The 15,456-nt window shown below is 46.3% G+C and overlaps 1 protein-coding gene across 6 annotated transcripts in view; it reads left to right on the top strand.

Annotated features, from left to right (window-relative positions):
- The window catches only part of frmd4a (FERM domain containing 4A), a 371,653-nt gene that overhangs the window by 277,914 nt on the left and 78,283 nt on the right, over window positions 1-15,456 (top strand). For all 6 annotated transcript variants that reach the window (XM_069907581.1, XM_069907580.1, XM_069907582.1 and 3 more), the window contains 4 exons: window positions 522-605; window positions 2,844-2,909; window positions 3,489-3,546; window positions 10,134-10,220. In XM_069907581.1, the coding sequence (XP_069763682.1) occupies window positions 522-605; window positions 2,844-2,909; window positions 3,489-3,546; window positions 10,134-10,220 (295 nt within the window). The remainder of the gene's footprint in view (window positions 1-521; window positions 606-2,843; window positions 2,910-3,488; window positions 3,547-10,133; window positions 10,221-15,456) is intronic.

The raw sequence follows: 15,456 nt of genomic DNA on the forward strand, positions 1-15,456 counted from the left end.
GGGCACCTGCCTACATTTTGTCTGCACCTTGATGAAGGGCTTAAGCTCGAAACGTTGGCTTTTTATCTTTGATATAAAGGTCGCTGTTTGACCTGCTGAGTTTCGCCAGCATGGTGCTTTTACTATAAGAAAATTGGATCTCACTTTCAAAGCTTAATTCTGTGCAAATCCTTTCCCTGGGCACCAGAGATACCCCATCACCTCCAGGAATGTGAGTGATTGAATCTCCCCTGAACCGTACAGAAAATGTCTTTGTTGAAAAGGTCCCAGCTAGTCCTCAGGAGGAATCTGTCTGGACCACACAGCGAGCGAGACACAAGGCAATTTTTTTTTCAATTAAAGAAAAATACTATTAAAAATTCGTTTAAAACTACTTGAGGTGACGCTTGCTATAAACTGTTCCTATTTCGCTAAAAGAGGAACAGATGTAGGCTTTCAGAATGTTCCATCTGGTCTTGTTCATACACTACAGATCGTGGTTTTGGTACAAACGTGATATCCTTTCCAATATTTTGTTTCAGTAATGAAGTAACAAGAGCTGATCTGAAGAAACTGCCAGTGCTTCCAACGCAAGCTCTGAAGGAGCATCCGTCTCTCGCTTACTGGTAGGCACCAACTCCTTTCCGCAGCTGGACAATTCCCACTTTAGTCAGTCGTCTGCATTAGGTGGAGAGTTTGTGCACGGTAATGAATTTTATATCTGCTGTGCCTTCAGAGTAACTTTGGTGACTGAGACCACCCACAAATTGGAGTAACTCCACTTCATATTTCACCCCAACTGGAAGGCATTAACATTGGCATCTCCAGTTTACGTTAGCCCCTCCCCCATCTCGCCCCACGTCTCCTTTCCTCTAGCGTTCACTCTCTCTCCCCCACTCCCTCCCCCGATCATTTCTCCCCTTTCTTCTCGTGCCCTCCTATGTCCAGCTACCACCTTTAGCCTGTGCTCCTCCCGCTGCCCATTCTTCCCTACTCCCCCAGCCTTTTAAGTCAGGTGCCTGTCTGCTTTTTGCTCATTCCTTGGAGAAGGGCTCAGGCCCGAGACATCGGTAATATATTTTTACCTCCTACTGACCCTGCAAGCCCAGCTGAGTTCCTCCATCTGTGTTTGAACTTTGTATTTTAGGTATTAGGGTTTTGTGAGAGTGGCTTTGTAGTACGTGAGTGAGCAGGGGGCTCACACGATGATGATATGAGAGTTTATTGTCATATACAGACGCACTGACATTCCTACCTGCTGCAGCCACACAGATATGTAAAGTATATGAACTAACATAGTATAAATGAAGATGCCATAACATATAATGTAACTAATAAACTTGAACACAAAATAACTTTGTACAAAGAGTCAAGGGCATTGTATTTATTTTGGATGAACCAGCAGAAAAAGCTAGGGCAATTACAATGAACTGAATGGCCTTTCAGCGAAGTACTTCTAATGTGTGGTTATTGTCGCATTTCAAAAACAATGTGTTTTCAGGAAGCTCCCACAAACAGGAACGCAGTTGAAGCGCGGAGATCTGCGCCAGTGATGTTGATTGAGGGCACTGGGGTATGGGGGAGAGATTTGATGCTCTTTACATCTACAAGAGATAGCAGGCAGGACCTTGATTTACAATCTCATGTGAAAGATAGTGCCCTCAACAGTGCAGCACTCCCCTAGCGTCAAATCAGTCGACACGTCCTGGTTTTTAGTGTGGCTCTTTTGTCTGCAAATGCACAGACCATGACCTGTTGGACCTGAGTTGTAATTAGGGGCATCAATGAACTCTGATCTTCCTTCCATTTCATTTGTCTTACTTGCATTCCTTCTCACTCTCCTCATGTGTTGGAAATTGAAAAAGCTGCACATGTGTAAAATCTGAAATGAAAACTAACAAGTCAGGCGTCATCTGTGGAGAGAGAATCTAAGATGCATTGGTTCAATGTTTCTGATAAAACCTCTGGTATCTGGAACCTCTGGGGATTGGTAGATGCTGGATAAGGGTATTTTCCGATTGCTTGAGACTTACTCTTGCAATGCCTAACTAATATACTTGTATTAAGAATAACAGTTTTTTTTTAAAAAACAAAAATCCTAGACTGTACTAACACTGAACAAACTTCACTTGCATGAATTTTACTTTATTTTACTTTATTTTCAGTCGCAATGTTTGAAACCATTTAACCGTCGCTGCATCTCGAGGTTCCTCTCCCTCCACGGAGCCGCCCGAAAGACGAACAATAACATTATAGATAATTAACTCCCCTTCCCTCCCAAAGTTTACAGATAAAGCTTCTGACCGGGGCAACTCTTACTAAGCAGGGATCAGGAGACACTTTAAGAGAGTCCCCCAACAGCGACGAGTGTCAACCAGCTCCTCATCCTGGGTGACACCATCGCTGTTTCACACAACTTTATTCAAACAACTGCTACGAGCAAAACCTGACCAAGGCCCTCCACTGGCTGGATATTTGTTCCCATCTTCACCACAGGTTTACGTGCAACTTCGAAGAACATTTACTTTTACAATTTTAAACTTGCGTATTTTTTACCTATTGTTTTATTCTTATTTATTTAAAATTAAAAAAAATTATTTTCCTTGATTTTTTTTGCTGGTTGCTTGAATACCGGATACCAGGGGTTTCACTGTATTTTCTCTTCTTGCTTCTCATGCGTGTTCCTACTGTGCCCTGGTCCCCCAGTGTCACATCCCTTCCCGAGAAGTCCAAGAGGTAGAAATTGTGTACCCCTGCTCCATATCTGTGACATTTTAAATGAGCAATTGTTTGACCATGTGACAATTTCATTACATCAGAAATGTGGTTTTAATACTAAATATTTATTGCCTGGCCACTTCTAGTGAGGATCGAGTGATCGAACATTACAAGAAGGTGACGGGGCAGACAAGAGGACAAGCTATAGTTAAGTAAGTCCTGTGTTAATTTCACCCAATTAACCTACAATCCCCGATATGTTTGAAATGGTGGAGGAAACATGAGCCCCCGGGGAAAACCCATGCAGACATGGGGAGAACGTACAAACTCCTTACAGACAGCGTGGGATTCAAACCCCGGTCCCGATCGCTGGTGCTCTAAAGGCGATGCACTAACCGCTACGCCAACCGTGCCGCCCTTTTTTCTCCCAACGTTTTAGAGAAGAGGGTCAAACTATTGGAAGTGAATGGTGTGTCGCCTCTGTTAAATGGGCATCAGAAATCTGATTTGATCACAGCTTCCAGATTTATAACCTTCACCCTTCAATGTGAAATGGAAGACACGTTTAGATTCCTGACATTGTTCTTTGATATTACTCTGAGATGTTTAGTTTCTCACAGGACGTTGTTAATTTGTCTTCTTTTTAAATGTTTTGACTTGTTTTATTCTTTACTATTTTGCAACACTCTTTTACAAGATTGGTGAATCAGCGAGTTCAATGTTTCTGATAGCTCTGGGGAGGAGAAGGTAGGAGCTGTTCCTTCTAATGTTTCTTCTCTTCCTTCCCCTAGTTACATGAGTATTACAGAATCCCTTCCAACGTACGGGGTCCACTATTATGCAGTAAAGGTACGATGTCTTTAATTTCTATTTTAATTGCTGCATCTTGATATGTTTTCATGATCAATGCTGAATCTTGCATGTCTCCTCAATTTCCCACTAATGGAAATATCTTTAAATCTACCTTGGAGACGTAGAAGACTGAAGGAGTCAGCAGGTTGAGCTGCGTCAGAGGGAGAGCTGTGGAATTCTGACTGAATGGGATCACGGCCTGAAATATCGACCATTCTGATGCTAAACCTCCAGCAAATTATTTGTTGCTCGACATTGACCTTGTCAGGGGCGCCTTGGGATCTTTTCTATTTCTATAAGCCCGCGTCTCGTTCTTCTAAATGCAGCAGGATACAAACCCAAGCTACTGTACATTCTCTGGTTGGGATCTCTCTCCCTCCATGACCAATCCTTCCTGCGCCCATCTCCGGATCAATATCAGTTCCTCCCAATGTCGGCACCACTCTGCAGCTGAACTTTCACAACATCTGTCATAGTAGTTCCAGGCATTCCAAAACCCTCCACAACCTATGGCTGTTTCACTCTTCAACCTCATTTCCACCGTTTTTGAAACAAGGGTGATAGGGGTCCTTTATGACGTTGGCTGCCTTCTTGAGTCGGTGCCTCTCATAGACCTCTGCGGTGGATGGGAGGTCAGAGCCTGTGATTGACCTGGCTGCCTTCTTTGCCAGTCAAATTGCCAAATATTGCTGTGATGCAACTAGCCAGTGTACATTCCGCACTGCATCTGCAGAGCACCATTTAAAGACTTGCTATTCTCAGTACAATCCCCCTCCCTTCAGCCCCGAGAATTTTTGAAACCCTCCAACGAAAAGACCTCCACTTCATTCCCAAACCCCTGTCCCTCCTTCCCCATTGATAGCCTTGCCTTCTGCTCCAAAGCCCAAAGTTTGAATAGCTTGTCTCAATTGCTTTATCTCCCAAACTTCTGCTCCCCTTCAAAAACCTTCAAATCCACCCTTTCCACCAACAACTTCACACTCACTAGGAACCTCTTAAACCTGGAGTGATTGATACAAATGCAGGATTTTATGGTTAATACGTCACGGATTCTGGAATTTTACGACTCAGAGCTCTTAAAAATCAGTGCCTTTAAATAACAAAATAACAGCTCTGATGTTTTGCTCACGACCCACTAATCTCCCGTTGAAAGAGCAGAATCACAGAATCTACTGTGCAGCTCCAGACACTTCCCCCCACCTCACAGAAAGATCGGAGAGGCTTTGGAAAGGGGACAGAAGAGGTTTAGCAGGATGTTGCGTGGTTTAGAGGGTGCGAGTTATAGGAAAAGCTAGAGTGTTTTCTCTGAAGTGTCGGAGGCTGAGGCGAGACCTGAAGGAGGTTTATTAAATCATGAGAAACTTTGAGAAGGTGGACAGAATCTTTTCCCCCAGGGTAAATGGGTCACACACCAGAGGAAATGGATTTAAGGCAAGGGGGGAGGAAGTTTAAGGGAAATGTGCAGGGAAAATATTTTACACGGAGAGGGGTGGCAGAATCAGATGCAGCGGTAGCGTTTAAAAGGCTTCCAGATGTGAGTATGAAGGGGATAGAGGAACATCTATCAGGTACAAGCAGGAGAGTTTTGTTTGATGTGGGCATGGTGTTTAACACAGTTACTTGGGCCGAATGGCCTGTTCCTGTGCTGTACCGTTCTCTGTTCTATAACAATGGGGTGGTACGGCTTGCGAAATGGTTAATGCAACACTATTACAGCGCCAGCAACTGGGATTCTAATCCCCTACTGCCTGTAAGGAATTGGTACGTCCTCCCTGTGTCTGCATGGGTTTTCCCCGGGGGCTCCAGTTTTCTCCCACCGTTCAAAACGAACCAGGGTTGGAGGTCAATTAGGTGTAATTGGGTGACACAGGGTCATGGGTCAAAATGGCCTATAACTGTGCTGTACGTCTAAAATTTTTCCAGTTTTCTTGAGATGAGATGAGAAACCCCCCAGGGAGATTGGAGCCCTCTTAAAGCTGCCTAACCAGGCAGCCGCACCTGCCTTTCACTGAGGTGTTGTCTCCCACAAATGGTTTGAAGAGCAATGCTGCACTCTCGCCTTTTGGTCGGATCTACACATTTCCCGATTTATTTGCCGGAGATTGGTAACACACTGGTTCACGGCGCCAGTGACCCAACCCCTAGTGCAGTCTGAGCGGCTGTGACCACCTAGATTTACTCTGCCTTCCTCCCACATAGGGTGGCACGATTAGCGTAGCAATTAGCGCTAGCAACTGGACTGTATCTGAGTGGGTTTCCTCCAGATGCTCTGGTTTGCTCCCACCCTTCAAAAACATTCCATAGCATTGTTTTATAACATTGGGTGGCTTGAGCCTGTTATTGTGCTGTATGTCTAAATTTTTAAAAAAATCTCCAAGACGTGCAGTTCAGTGGGTTAAAATTCCCCCTGGTGTGGGGGTGAGGGATAGAATTTGGGGGGAGTTGATGAAAATGCGGGGAGAATTAGAAAAAATTGAATTAATATAGGTGGTTAGTAGTCAGTTTGAACTCAATGGGGCTGAAGGGCCTTTTTCCATGCTGCATGTCTTTATGAATGCTCAGTGCTCCTCTGTTTCCAGGAATCTCCTCCTCCTAATAACTGCCGTACAAATCACACTTCCTTCCTTCCCTGGTCAAAGTGATGCTCTTCCTTCCTGGTCCTCGTAGGTTTCTCTGGCGTCCCCAGGCTTCAGGACTGCAGGGATGTTAGCCTGGAAGTCTCTCCAACACTCGTTAGGCCAGCCATTCTCAATGGAAGCCCGACAGTCCCCTGTCCCCCCTCCGGAGGCCACCACTCGTTTAAGTAAAGGCCTAATTTTCATTTCACCTCATGTAACATAAATATTTTTTGTGTTTTTCATGAGTTGGTAGGAGAGAAGTACGGAAGAAACCAACTGAACTTGACTGCTTCACAGGGAAGGAGGCTCATAAATGTTGAGCAGGGTCCTGGATGGGGCCATAGCTGATAAAAGGTTGGGTAAGGCTGGCTGGACCATCCCACACTAAAGCAGGTGCTGTAGCCCACAGAGGCTGTGCACCCATTTACGCTAGTTCTTTCCTGATGCCATCTTATTCTCCCCAACAATCCATCACCCAAACACATCTACCGGCAGCAAAGTACGGTAGCCAGTAGACCCACGAAGCTGCACGTCTTTGCAAATGTGGAACCCAGCCGGTCACAGGGAGAACGTGCAAACTCAGGGATTGATGCGGGTCTTTGGATCTGTGAGACAAACCATGTTACCGCACTGCTGAGGCTTTGAAGATTGTTAAGGCAGTGGCAGGTAGATTATTGATAGGCAAGGAAGTGAAAGGTGAGGGGCAGCAAGGTGTTGATACAGAATGACTGGCACACAGACAGTGAACATTGAACCGGGGCCTCTGGACATCTGAAGCTCCCCTGCTGGAGATAGAGGGCAAAGGAGATTCAAAGTCAGAATTTATTGTCATGAACAGGCTACGAAATTTGTTGTTTTGTGGCAGCAGTTTATTCATATAAACCACCTTACAACAATAAATAAATATAGAGCAGAAAAAGTCAGGCAATGTCTGTGGTTCATTGATCATTCAGGAATCTGATGGGAGCGGGGAAGATGTTCTTGAACCGCTGAGTGCTCGACTTCAGTCTCCTGTACCTCCTTCACTATGGTAGCAGAGTGAAGAGGGCATGGCCTGGGTGGTGGGGGTCCTTGAGGATAGAGGCTGGTTTCTGAAGACATCGCCTCTTGTAGATGTCCTTGATGGAGTGGAGTCTGGTGCCCGTGATGTCACAGGCCAAGATAACAACCCTCTGGAGAGTTTTCTTGTCCTGAGTGATAGCACCTCCGTACCAGACAGTGATGCACCAGCCAGAATCCTCTCCACGGTACACCTGTAGAAGTTTTAGAAAGTCCTCAGTGACCTACCCAATCTCCTCAAATGCCTCATAAAGACAGCTGCTGGCATGCCTTTGACATGGTGGCATCGACATGGAGACTCGAGGGGATATCCTCAGAGCATTGAGCCTTCAGTAAAATAAAAATAAAAATCTGGCCAAAAAAAATACCATGCCAGCGATCTCAGGGTCAGGAGTTCAGATGGCACCATGGGATTTGTTGTGTAAAAGCTGGAAATGGTTGCACCAAATTGTCCGCAGAAGGAGTGGGTTTCCTGGCTGTGACTCAATTCATCAGCCACATGTTTCAGTTTTAATATCCTCATGGCAACCTGAATTCCAGCAATTAATAACAGACTTCTTTCCACTGCTGTCACATCCCAGATGTCCAGGATGGGTCTCTCTCTGTGGACATGATTCTCCTGTGGCACACGGATATAATTTTTCTTGTCCGTGGTTGCGTTTAGAAACCTGAATCGAGGATATGGTGGAGTCAGGTACAGACTCCTGGCAGGGTCAACTTTAATTGCTGAAGAACCTTAGAGAATTCCAGCAATGTTTGTTCAGCGAGTTGGGTTAACTGAAAAGGTCATGGGTGGATTGAGAGAGGCATTGATTGGAGGAATTCTCATTGCTGAACTAATTCATGGTTTTCTTTTGGATAATGAGCTGTTCTCACTTGACTCCAGAAAGGTCTGCAACCCAGCACACTCACCAGGTCACATGTGACAAATGGGTAGGTTGTTTTCAATTCGTTTTCCCAAAACCAATTCCGCTCAAGTTAGTAGAAGTGAATTTCAGAAGAAGTGTTACATACACCCCCCAGAAAGTTCAGGGGAGCAGTTGAAGGTGCCTTTCCCTCATTGAGAATCAGTTTTGGTGAGCTGAGTGCTTTTACATGTTCCAACCCCCACAAAGTTCCTGCGCACCCTTTCCCAGTCCACTGATGGTGGCCTTTGCCACTCTCTGCCTCTGGGTATTTCCTGACAGGGAAATCACTAAATGCTCCCCAGGCGACAGGCAGTAGTAAGCGTTTGATGGGGCTCCACCTTGGCAGCTGTTAACCTGGTGAAGGATCACTGCATCTGTTGAACCACATCCCTGCATCCCAACCACGAGCAGGATTGACCACGGTAGCAGGCCAGCGAGGGGCTCAGTGGCTGAAGGACCCACACTGGCTGCGTAGTCGGCAGCTATTAATTGCCCTCCATGCATACGTGAGGGGTGGAATAGGGTTGGGGGGTAGAATTGAGGGGACAAATATGGGATGAATGTATCATTAATGTTCATGGCCGGCACGGACACGGGGCAGAAAAGCCTGTTTCTGTGCCGTATCTCTCTGACTGTGGAATGTGGAGAGCACTAGGAACTTGGGGTTAGTGTCAGATTCGTCGTAGTGGGTGGTTGATGGCCGTTGTGGAATTGAGCCAAAGAGTCTGTTCTCATGCTGCGTAATTCTGACTCTAACCATATGTAAACCTTCCTTTAATGTTAAGTTACTTGGAAAATACAGAACAAGAACGACGCCAAGTCAGACCCCACCATTAGTTCGACAAGGTTGTGCAGGACTCGAGTTTCCGACCTTCTTTCCAGCTCAAGTTGGCTCTTTCCTGATCCCTTTCTCTCTCATGTAATCCTCTCATTTCCTCTTGAAGGTCTCTAAACTATTTACTTCAACCGCTTGGTGTTACTGCAGTCCATGTTCAAACTGGAGGTTGAATCAATACCTCATTTTCATTCCTGAGTTTATCCTCTCTCGATTTTGGACATTCTGAAGGGTGGCTGCAGCCTCCCACAACACCCCCTGGGATTTTAAAGTGCTTCATTGGGTTTTGTTCAAATCATTGCTCTGACTGTGAAATAAGACTAAATAAAGTTCCATTTGGCTCAGTCGCTGCAAACTTTCATCTCGGATGCTACCCCCGTAAATCTTTCTCTCACCTTCTCCAGAAGCTCAAAGCTCATCCGTGGCTCTCCGCAACCTGGCTCCAGTACTTTGTGATCAGCCATGATTTCTTGGCAAAGACAAGCAGGAGGAACTCAGCAGGTCAGACAGCATCCGTGGAGAGAAATGGGCGGCCAACGTTTTGTGTCAGGGCCCTTTTCCAAGAATCGAGGAAGGGTCCTGGTCCAGAACATTGACCAATCGACGCTTCCTGATCTGTTCATTCCCTCTGGCTTCTCGTGGTTTGTTCAGGATTCCAATTCTTGTAGTTTGGTGAATTTCTTTGGTGTTGCTTTTAACAATTGGAAACTTTGCAGAGATTTGAATCCCATTCAACATTTTTGAGCGTAACTATTTAACTCAGTGGTTCTTGACCTTTTTTCTCCACTCACATACCACCTCATGAAATCCCTTACTAACCACAGAGCCCCTATGGCATAGATGGCATAGGAGGGCGACATGGTAGCGTACAAACTCCTTACAGACGCTGCCAGATTCGAATCCTGGTCCCAATCGCTGGTGCTGTAACAATGTTGAGCTAACTGCCATGCCAATTATGCTGCCCCTACTACACCATCCCATGCCATAGGGTCTCTGTGGTTAGTAAGGGATTACTTCAGGTGGCATTTGAGTGGAGTAAAAGGGTTGAGATCTGCTAATTTGGCCCCTTAGATGCTTGATCTTTGTATAAATTCCAGTGAGCATCTGTTTCTTTTAAGAATAAAAAAAATGCTGCACACTGAATTGCTGTGATTTATCCGACAGGACAAGCAAGGAATTCCTTGGTGGTTGGGACTGAGTTACAAAGGGATATTCCAATATGACTACCATGACAAAGTGAAGCCCAGGAAGGTAAGCACACTGAACGGGTTGGAGAGGTGAGGGCCGTGGAAATGTGCGGGGCATCCTATTGCTCATTCCATTAAAGCTCATGAGCAGCTCAGCGCATGAAGGCCTGGTGACCTGCGGATGGTTTAAATCACTGGAAGTAACAGGGTGTCACTCAGATCTCACTCATAGCTGTGGGTGGAGGGGGGGGGGGGGGGGGGGAGGGGGTGGGTGGCAGGAAAGGTGAAATCCTGAAGTGATATTTAAACACTTATGGGGTTTGATTGAGGCATAAATTTACATTTAGAGATATAGCAGGGATCCTTCCAGCCCATGCTGCCCACAAATACACCCATGTGACTAGTTAGCCAACCAACCCTATACGTGTTTGGAACGTGGGAGGAAACCCACACAGGCGGCGAGAACCAGTGCTCTATTCGACCCCAGGTTGCTGGCTCTCTAATAGCGTTGCGCTGAACGCTAACCCATTTAAGTAATACGTTTTCATGTGTTTCTGAAGTGTTTTAGTGAGTACTTTTCCATATTTTATTTTTTGGGATCTGTGGATCCCTGGCAAAACCAGTATTTGGAGCCTTTCGGAAGGAGATGGTGAGGCAGTTTCCTGAGCCACTGAATTCTGCATGGCAATGTGTCCTCTGGCTGCTGTTGGGAGAGACCTCCAGGGTTTATGACAAGCACCGTCAACATGGAGGAGTATCTGCGGCTGACGGTGGGCCCATGCCCCAGCAACCTTCGCCTTCCTCGGTGGTAGAGAGCACTGATTTGGGAGGTGCAATCAGAGTGGTTAGATATGCAGCACGGTAACAAGCCTTGCATCCCATGATCCCGTGCTGCCCAATTAACCTACAACCCCCGTTCGTTTTTGAAGGGTGTGAGGAAACCGGAGCCCCCGGAGGAAGCCCACGCAGTCACGGGGAGAACATACAAACTCCTTAGTCAGTGCTGGATTCAGTCACTGGCGCCAGAACAGCATTACAATAACTGTGCCGCCTCTAACATCGATAGTACACGGTGTGCCAGTGATGGAGAGAATGAATGTTTTGGGTGATTGATGGGGTGCCAATCCAGCGAACTGCATTGGTCCACATGTCCTGTTCCTGGGCTATATTGGTATCGACCTTCTTGAGTAAAGTCGGCATTGTGTTTATCCAGATTATTCTACCCTGTACCTGATTTGTGCCTTGGAAATGGTGGAAAGGCTTTGGGGCAGAGGAGTTCAGCCACTCACTGCAGGATACCCAGTCTGTGACCTGTTCTTGCAGCCACAGTATTTATGTGACTGGCCTCAACGAACGTCTTATCATTGGTGATTTCCAGGGAGGTTGGTGACTGAGCACTTGGTGCTGGGAGGGCCAGCAAAGGAGGCCAGTCTGCTTAGAGATGGTCTCTGCCTGGCATTGTTGTGGCATAGATGCTGCACTCTCGAATTCTTGCTCTGTGGTCCACCTCACTTGTTGAGGAGCTGCTAACGGAATGTTCCAGGCTTTATTTATTGCAGCATGTTGAGTGTGTTGGCATTTCCATCAGATCATAAGATACAGGTCATTCAGCCCATCGAATCTGCCCTGCCATTCCATCATGAGCTGATCCATTCTCCCATCTGCCCCACTGCCCGGCCTTCTCCCCAAAACCTTTGATTCCCTGATGATTCAGATACCTGCCAATTTCTGCCTTAAATACACCCAACGACCTGGCCTCCACAGCTACCCGTGGTAGCAAATTCCAGAGGTTCACTGCTCTCTGGCTGAAGAAATTCCTCCGTATCTGCTTTGAATGGGCGGCCTTCAGTCCTGAAGTCGTGCCCTCTTGTCCTGGACTCCCTTACCATGGGAAACCACTTTTTACCCATCTACTCTGTCCAGGCCCTTCTTCATTCAAAATGCTTCTATTGTTCCCCACATCATTTTTCTGAACTCCAAGGAGAGCCATTAAACATTCCACCAATGCTAATCCCTTCATTCCAAGAATCGTTCTTGGACAGGAATAATTTCTTCCTGTAACTGGTGTTTGATGGTCTCGCTGTTGCCAGAGATCACATTGAACGAATGCTTGGCAGCAGCAGTGGAATTTGGCCCAGAGCAATGCATTCAACAGAAGTTAAAGCAGGGCATGACCTGCCCAGTGAATGGAAGGACCCTGTGACGTGGTGCTGAACAGGGAGACCAAGGGCTACAGCACATAGTTCCCTGAAAGTGGCATCAAAGGCGCACAGGGTGATGAGAAAGCCGTAGGTCACTTCACTTGCCAAGGAATTGAGTACGACAGTTAGGCCTGTATGATACACTGATTAGAAACTCAAACATCAGAGTAGATGTAGAAAGGTTGTTTCCCGTGGGAGGATTGTCTAGGAGAAGAGGGCACAACTTCAGGATTGAAGGGCGTCCACTTAGAACGTAGATGTGAAGGAATTTCTTCAGCCAGATGGTGGTGAATCTGTGGAATTTGTTGCCACAGGCAGTTGTGGAGGCTGGCTCATTGGGTGTATTTAAGGCAGAGTTTGATAGGTTCTTGATTGGCCAGGGCATCATAGGTTATGGGGAGAAGGCCAGGCAGTGGGGTTGGGTGGGAAAATGGATCAGCTCATGATTGAATAGCAGGGCAGATTCGATGGGCTGAATGGCCTGTTTGTGCTGCTATGGCTTATAGTTGATTATAATGAAAACACAGAAATGCTGAAGGAACTCAGCAGGTCTTGTACCGTCTGTAGGGGTTAAAGATATATTATCGAATACATCAAAATGGGTGGCACGGTTGGCCTCGTGGGTAAAGCTACGCTGTTACAGCACCAGTGATCTGGACCAGGGTTCGAATCCCTCGCTGTGTGTAAGGAGTCTGTGTGGATTTTTTCCGGGGGCTCCAGTTTCCTCCCACCGTTCAAAACGTACAAGGGGTGTAGGTTAATTGTGTGTAATTGGGCGGCCCGGGCTGGTATGCTGAAAGGGCTTGTTACCATGCTGTTCTTCTTTGGCTTGGCTTCGCGGACGAAGATTTATGGAGGGGGTAAAAAGTCCACGTTAGCTGCAGGCTCGTTTGTGGCTGACAAGTCCGATGCGGGACAGGCAGACACGATTGCAGCGGTTGCAAGGGAAAATTGGTTGGTTGGGGTTGGGTGTTGGGTTTTTCCTCCTTTGCCTTTTGTCAGTGAGGTGGGCTCTGCGGTCTTCTTCAAAGGAGGTTGCTGCCCGCCAAACTGTGAGGCGCCAAGATGCACGGTTTGAGGTGTTATCAGCCCACTGGCGGTGGTCAATGTGGCAGGCACCAAGAGCTTTCTTTAGGCAGTCCTTGTACCTTTTCTTTGGTGCACCTCTGTCACGGTGGCCAGTGGAGAGCTCGCCATATAACACGATCTTGGGAAGGCGATGGTCCTCCATTCTGGAGACGTGACCCATCCAGCGCAGCTGGATCTTCAGCAGCGTGGACTCGATGCTGTCGACCTCTGCCATCTCGAGTACTTCGACGTTAGGGGTGTAAGCGCTCCAATGGATGTTGAGGATGGAGCGGAGACAACGCTGGTGGAAGCGTTCTAGGAGCCGTAGGTGATGCCGGTAGAGGACCCATGATTCGGAGCCGAACAGGAGTGTGGGTATGACAACAGCTCTGTATACGCTTATCTTTGTGATGTATGTCTACATTTAATACATTAAAAAAAGATCTCGATTATGTATCTTTACCTCCCATGGATGCTGCGGGACCTCTAGCATTTCTTTGCTTTCAGTACATTGGTCAAGCTGCACTGGGGGTACATGTGGTCGGAGAGTTACAGGAGCGATGGGATTAAACAAGAGGAAGTGCAGAAAAGGTTCCCAGCCACGTTGAAGGGGAGACCGGATAGGCTGCGGCTGTGTCCCCCGGAGCAGAGCAGGCTGAGACCAGAGATCCAGAATCTGTATGTATACCTGCGGCAGTGGGGTCAGTAGTTTTAAGGTGAGCTGGGGGATCAGAGGGGTTGGTTTTTCACATGATTAATGGTTGATACAAGCTGTCAGAGGAGGTAATGGAAACAGGAACATCATAGACAAGGCACCTGGACGGGTATTTGAGGGAGCAGGCCCATCGAGGAATATGGCATTAATGCAGGCATGATGGTCAACATACAGGCGAGGGTCAAATGGCCTGTTCCTATCCTTTCTAACTATATCAGCTCATACAGCAGAGACCATAGGAGCAGAGTTCCTGTTGGCAGCACCTCATGTCAATATCTTCGATGGATAGGAGGTCGCTGCCCACAATGCACTTGGCCAGGTTGCCACTTTCTGCAGTCTCCTGCATTCCTGGGTACTCTCTTTTTCCAAACCAGACAGTCATGCAGCCCTCGGGAAACTTCAGTAGAAGTTTGACCTCTCCTCTCCGTGCTTGAACGAGAAGTCCACTGTCATCCAGCTCGTCTCAAATTTGGCTGAACATCCCCTTCCTTTCCATCTATTTGTTTTAAATGTCCAAGCCGTCATGGTGGGATTGGAGTTGAGACTCACAGATTATTACTCGGGTTTTCTGCTTTTTTTTTTTAAATTTTTTTTATTTTTCACACCATAAATCACATTAGCCATGATATACACTATTTCTTTTTCACACATATACAGTGACTTTTTCTCCCCCCCCTCCTCCCAAGCCACCCCCCCCCCCCCATCCATTTTAGGTATACAATCTAGGTTGCATTAAGCCAGTCAGACAATGTTGTCATTCAACAAAATTACACCAGAAATTCTACTGAGTCCATTCTTTTCTTTCCTTCTCCTTCCATCAACTTAGGTAATGTTTGTCCCCGGTAGGTTTTCGCTATTGTATTTAATGTAAGGCTCCTATACTTGTTCGAATATTTCAATATTATTTCTTAACCTATATGTTATTTTTTCTAATGGAATACATTTATTCATTTAAATTTAGTAGTTTCTTCCTTTTTAATTTGGTTATGTATTCCATTAATATTTAAAGACATATAGTTCAGCGTAGCCCTTTTATATTTTGTTTATCTTCTCTTTCCGTTTTTCCATCATTACCTTTCCTCCTTTTCCATTTCTGTTTTCTTATTTTCAACTCTTTATAAGACAACATTCCTACAACATTCAACATTTTCCTTATTCTCCTATTTCTATCTTATTTATCCCCAATCTCCCCTTCACCTCCTGAGTTGTCCTTTATCCCTTGTCGGACAACCACATCTCCCCTCTCCATTTGGATTTGCGAATCCACTCGCAAGCGTCAACTGATTTTGCAGTGACCGCTATTTCCCCCCACCCCG

This window comes from Narcine bancroftii, chromosome 13 (assembly GCF_036971445.1).
Source record: "Narcine bancroftii isolate sNarBan1 chromosome 13, sNarBan1.hap1, whole genome shotgun sequence".
NCBI lineage: Eukaryota > Metazoa > Chordata > Chondrichthyes > Torpediniformes > Narcinidae > Narcine > Narcine bancroftii.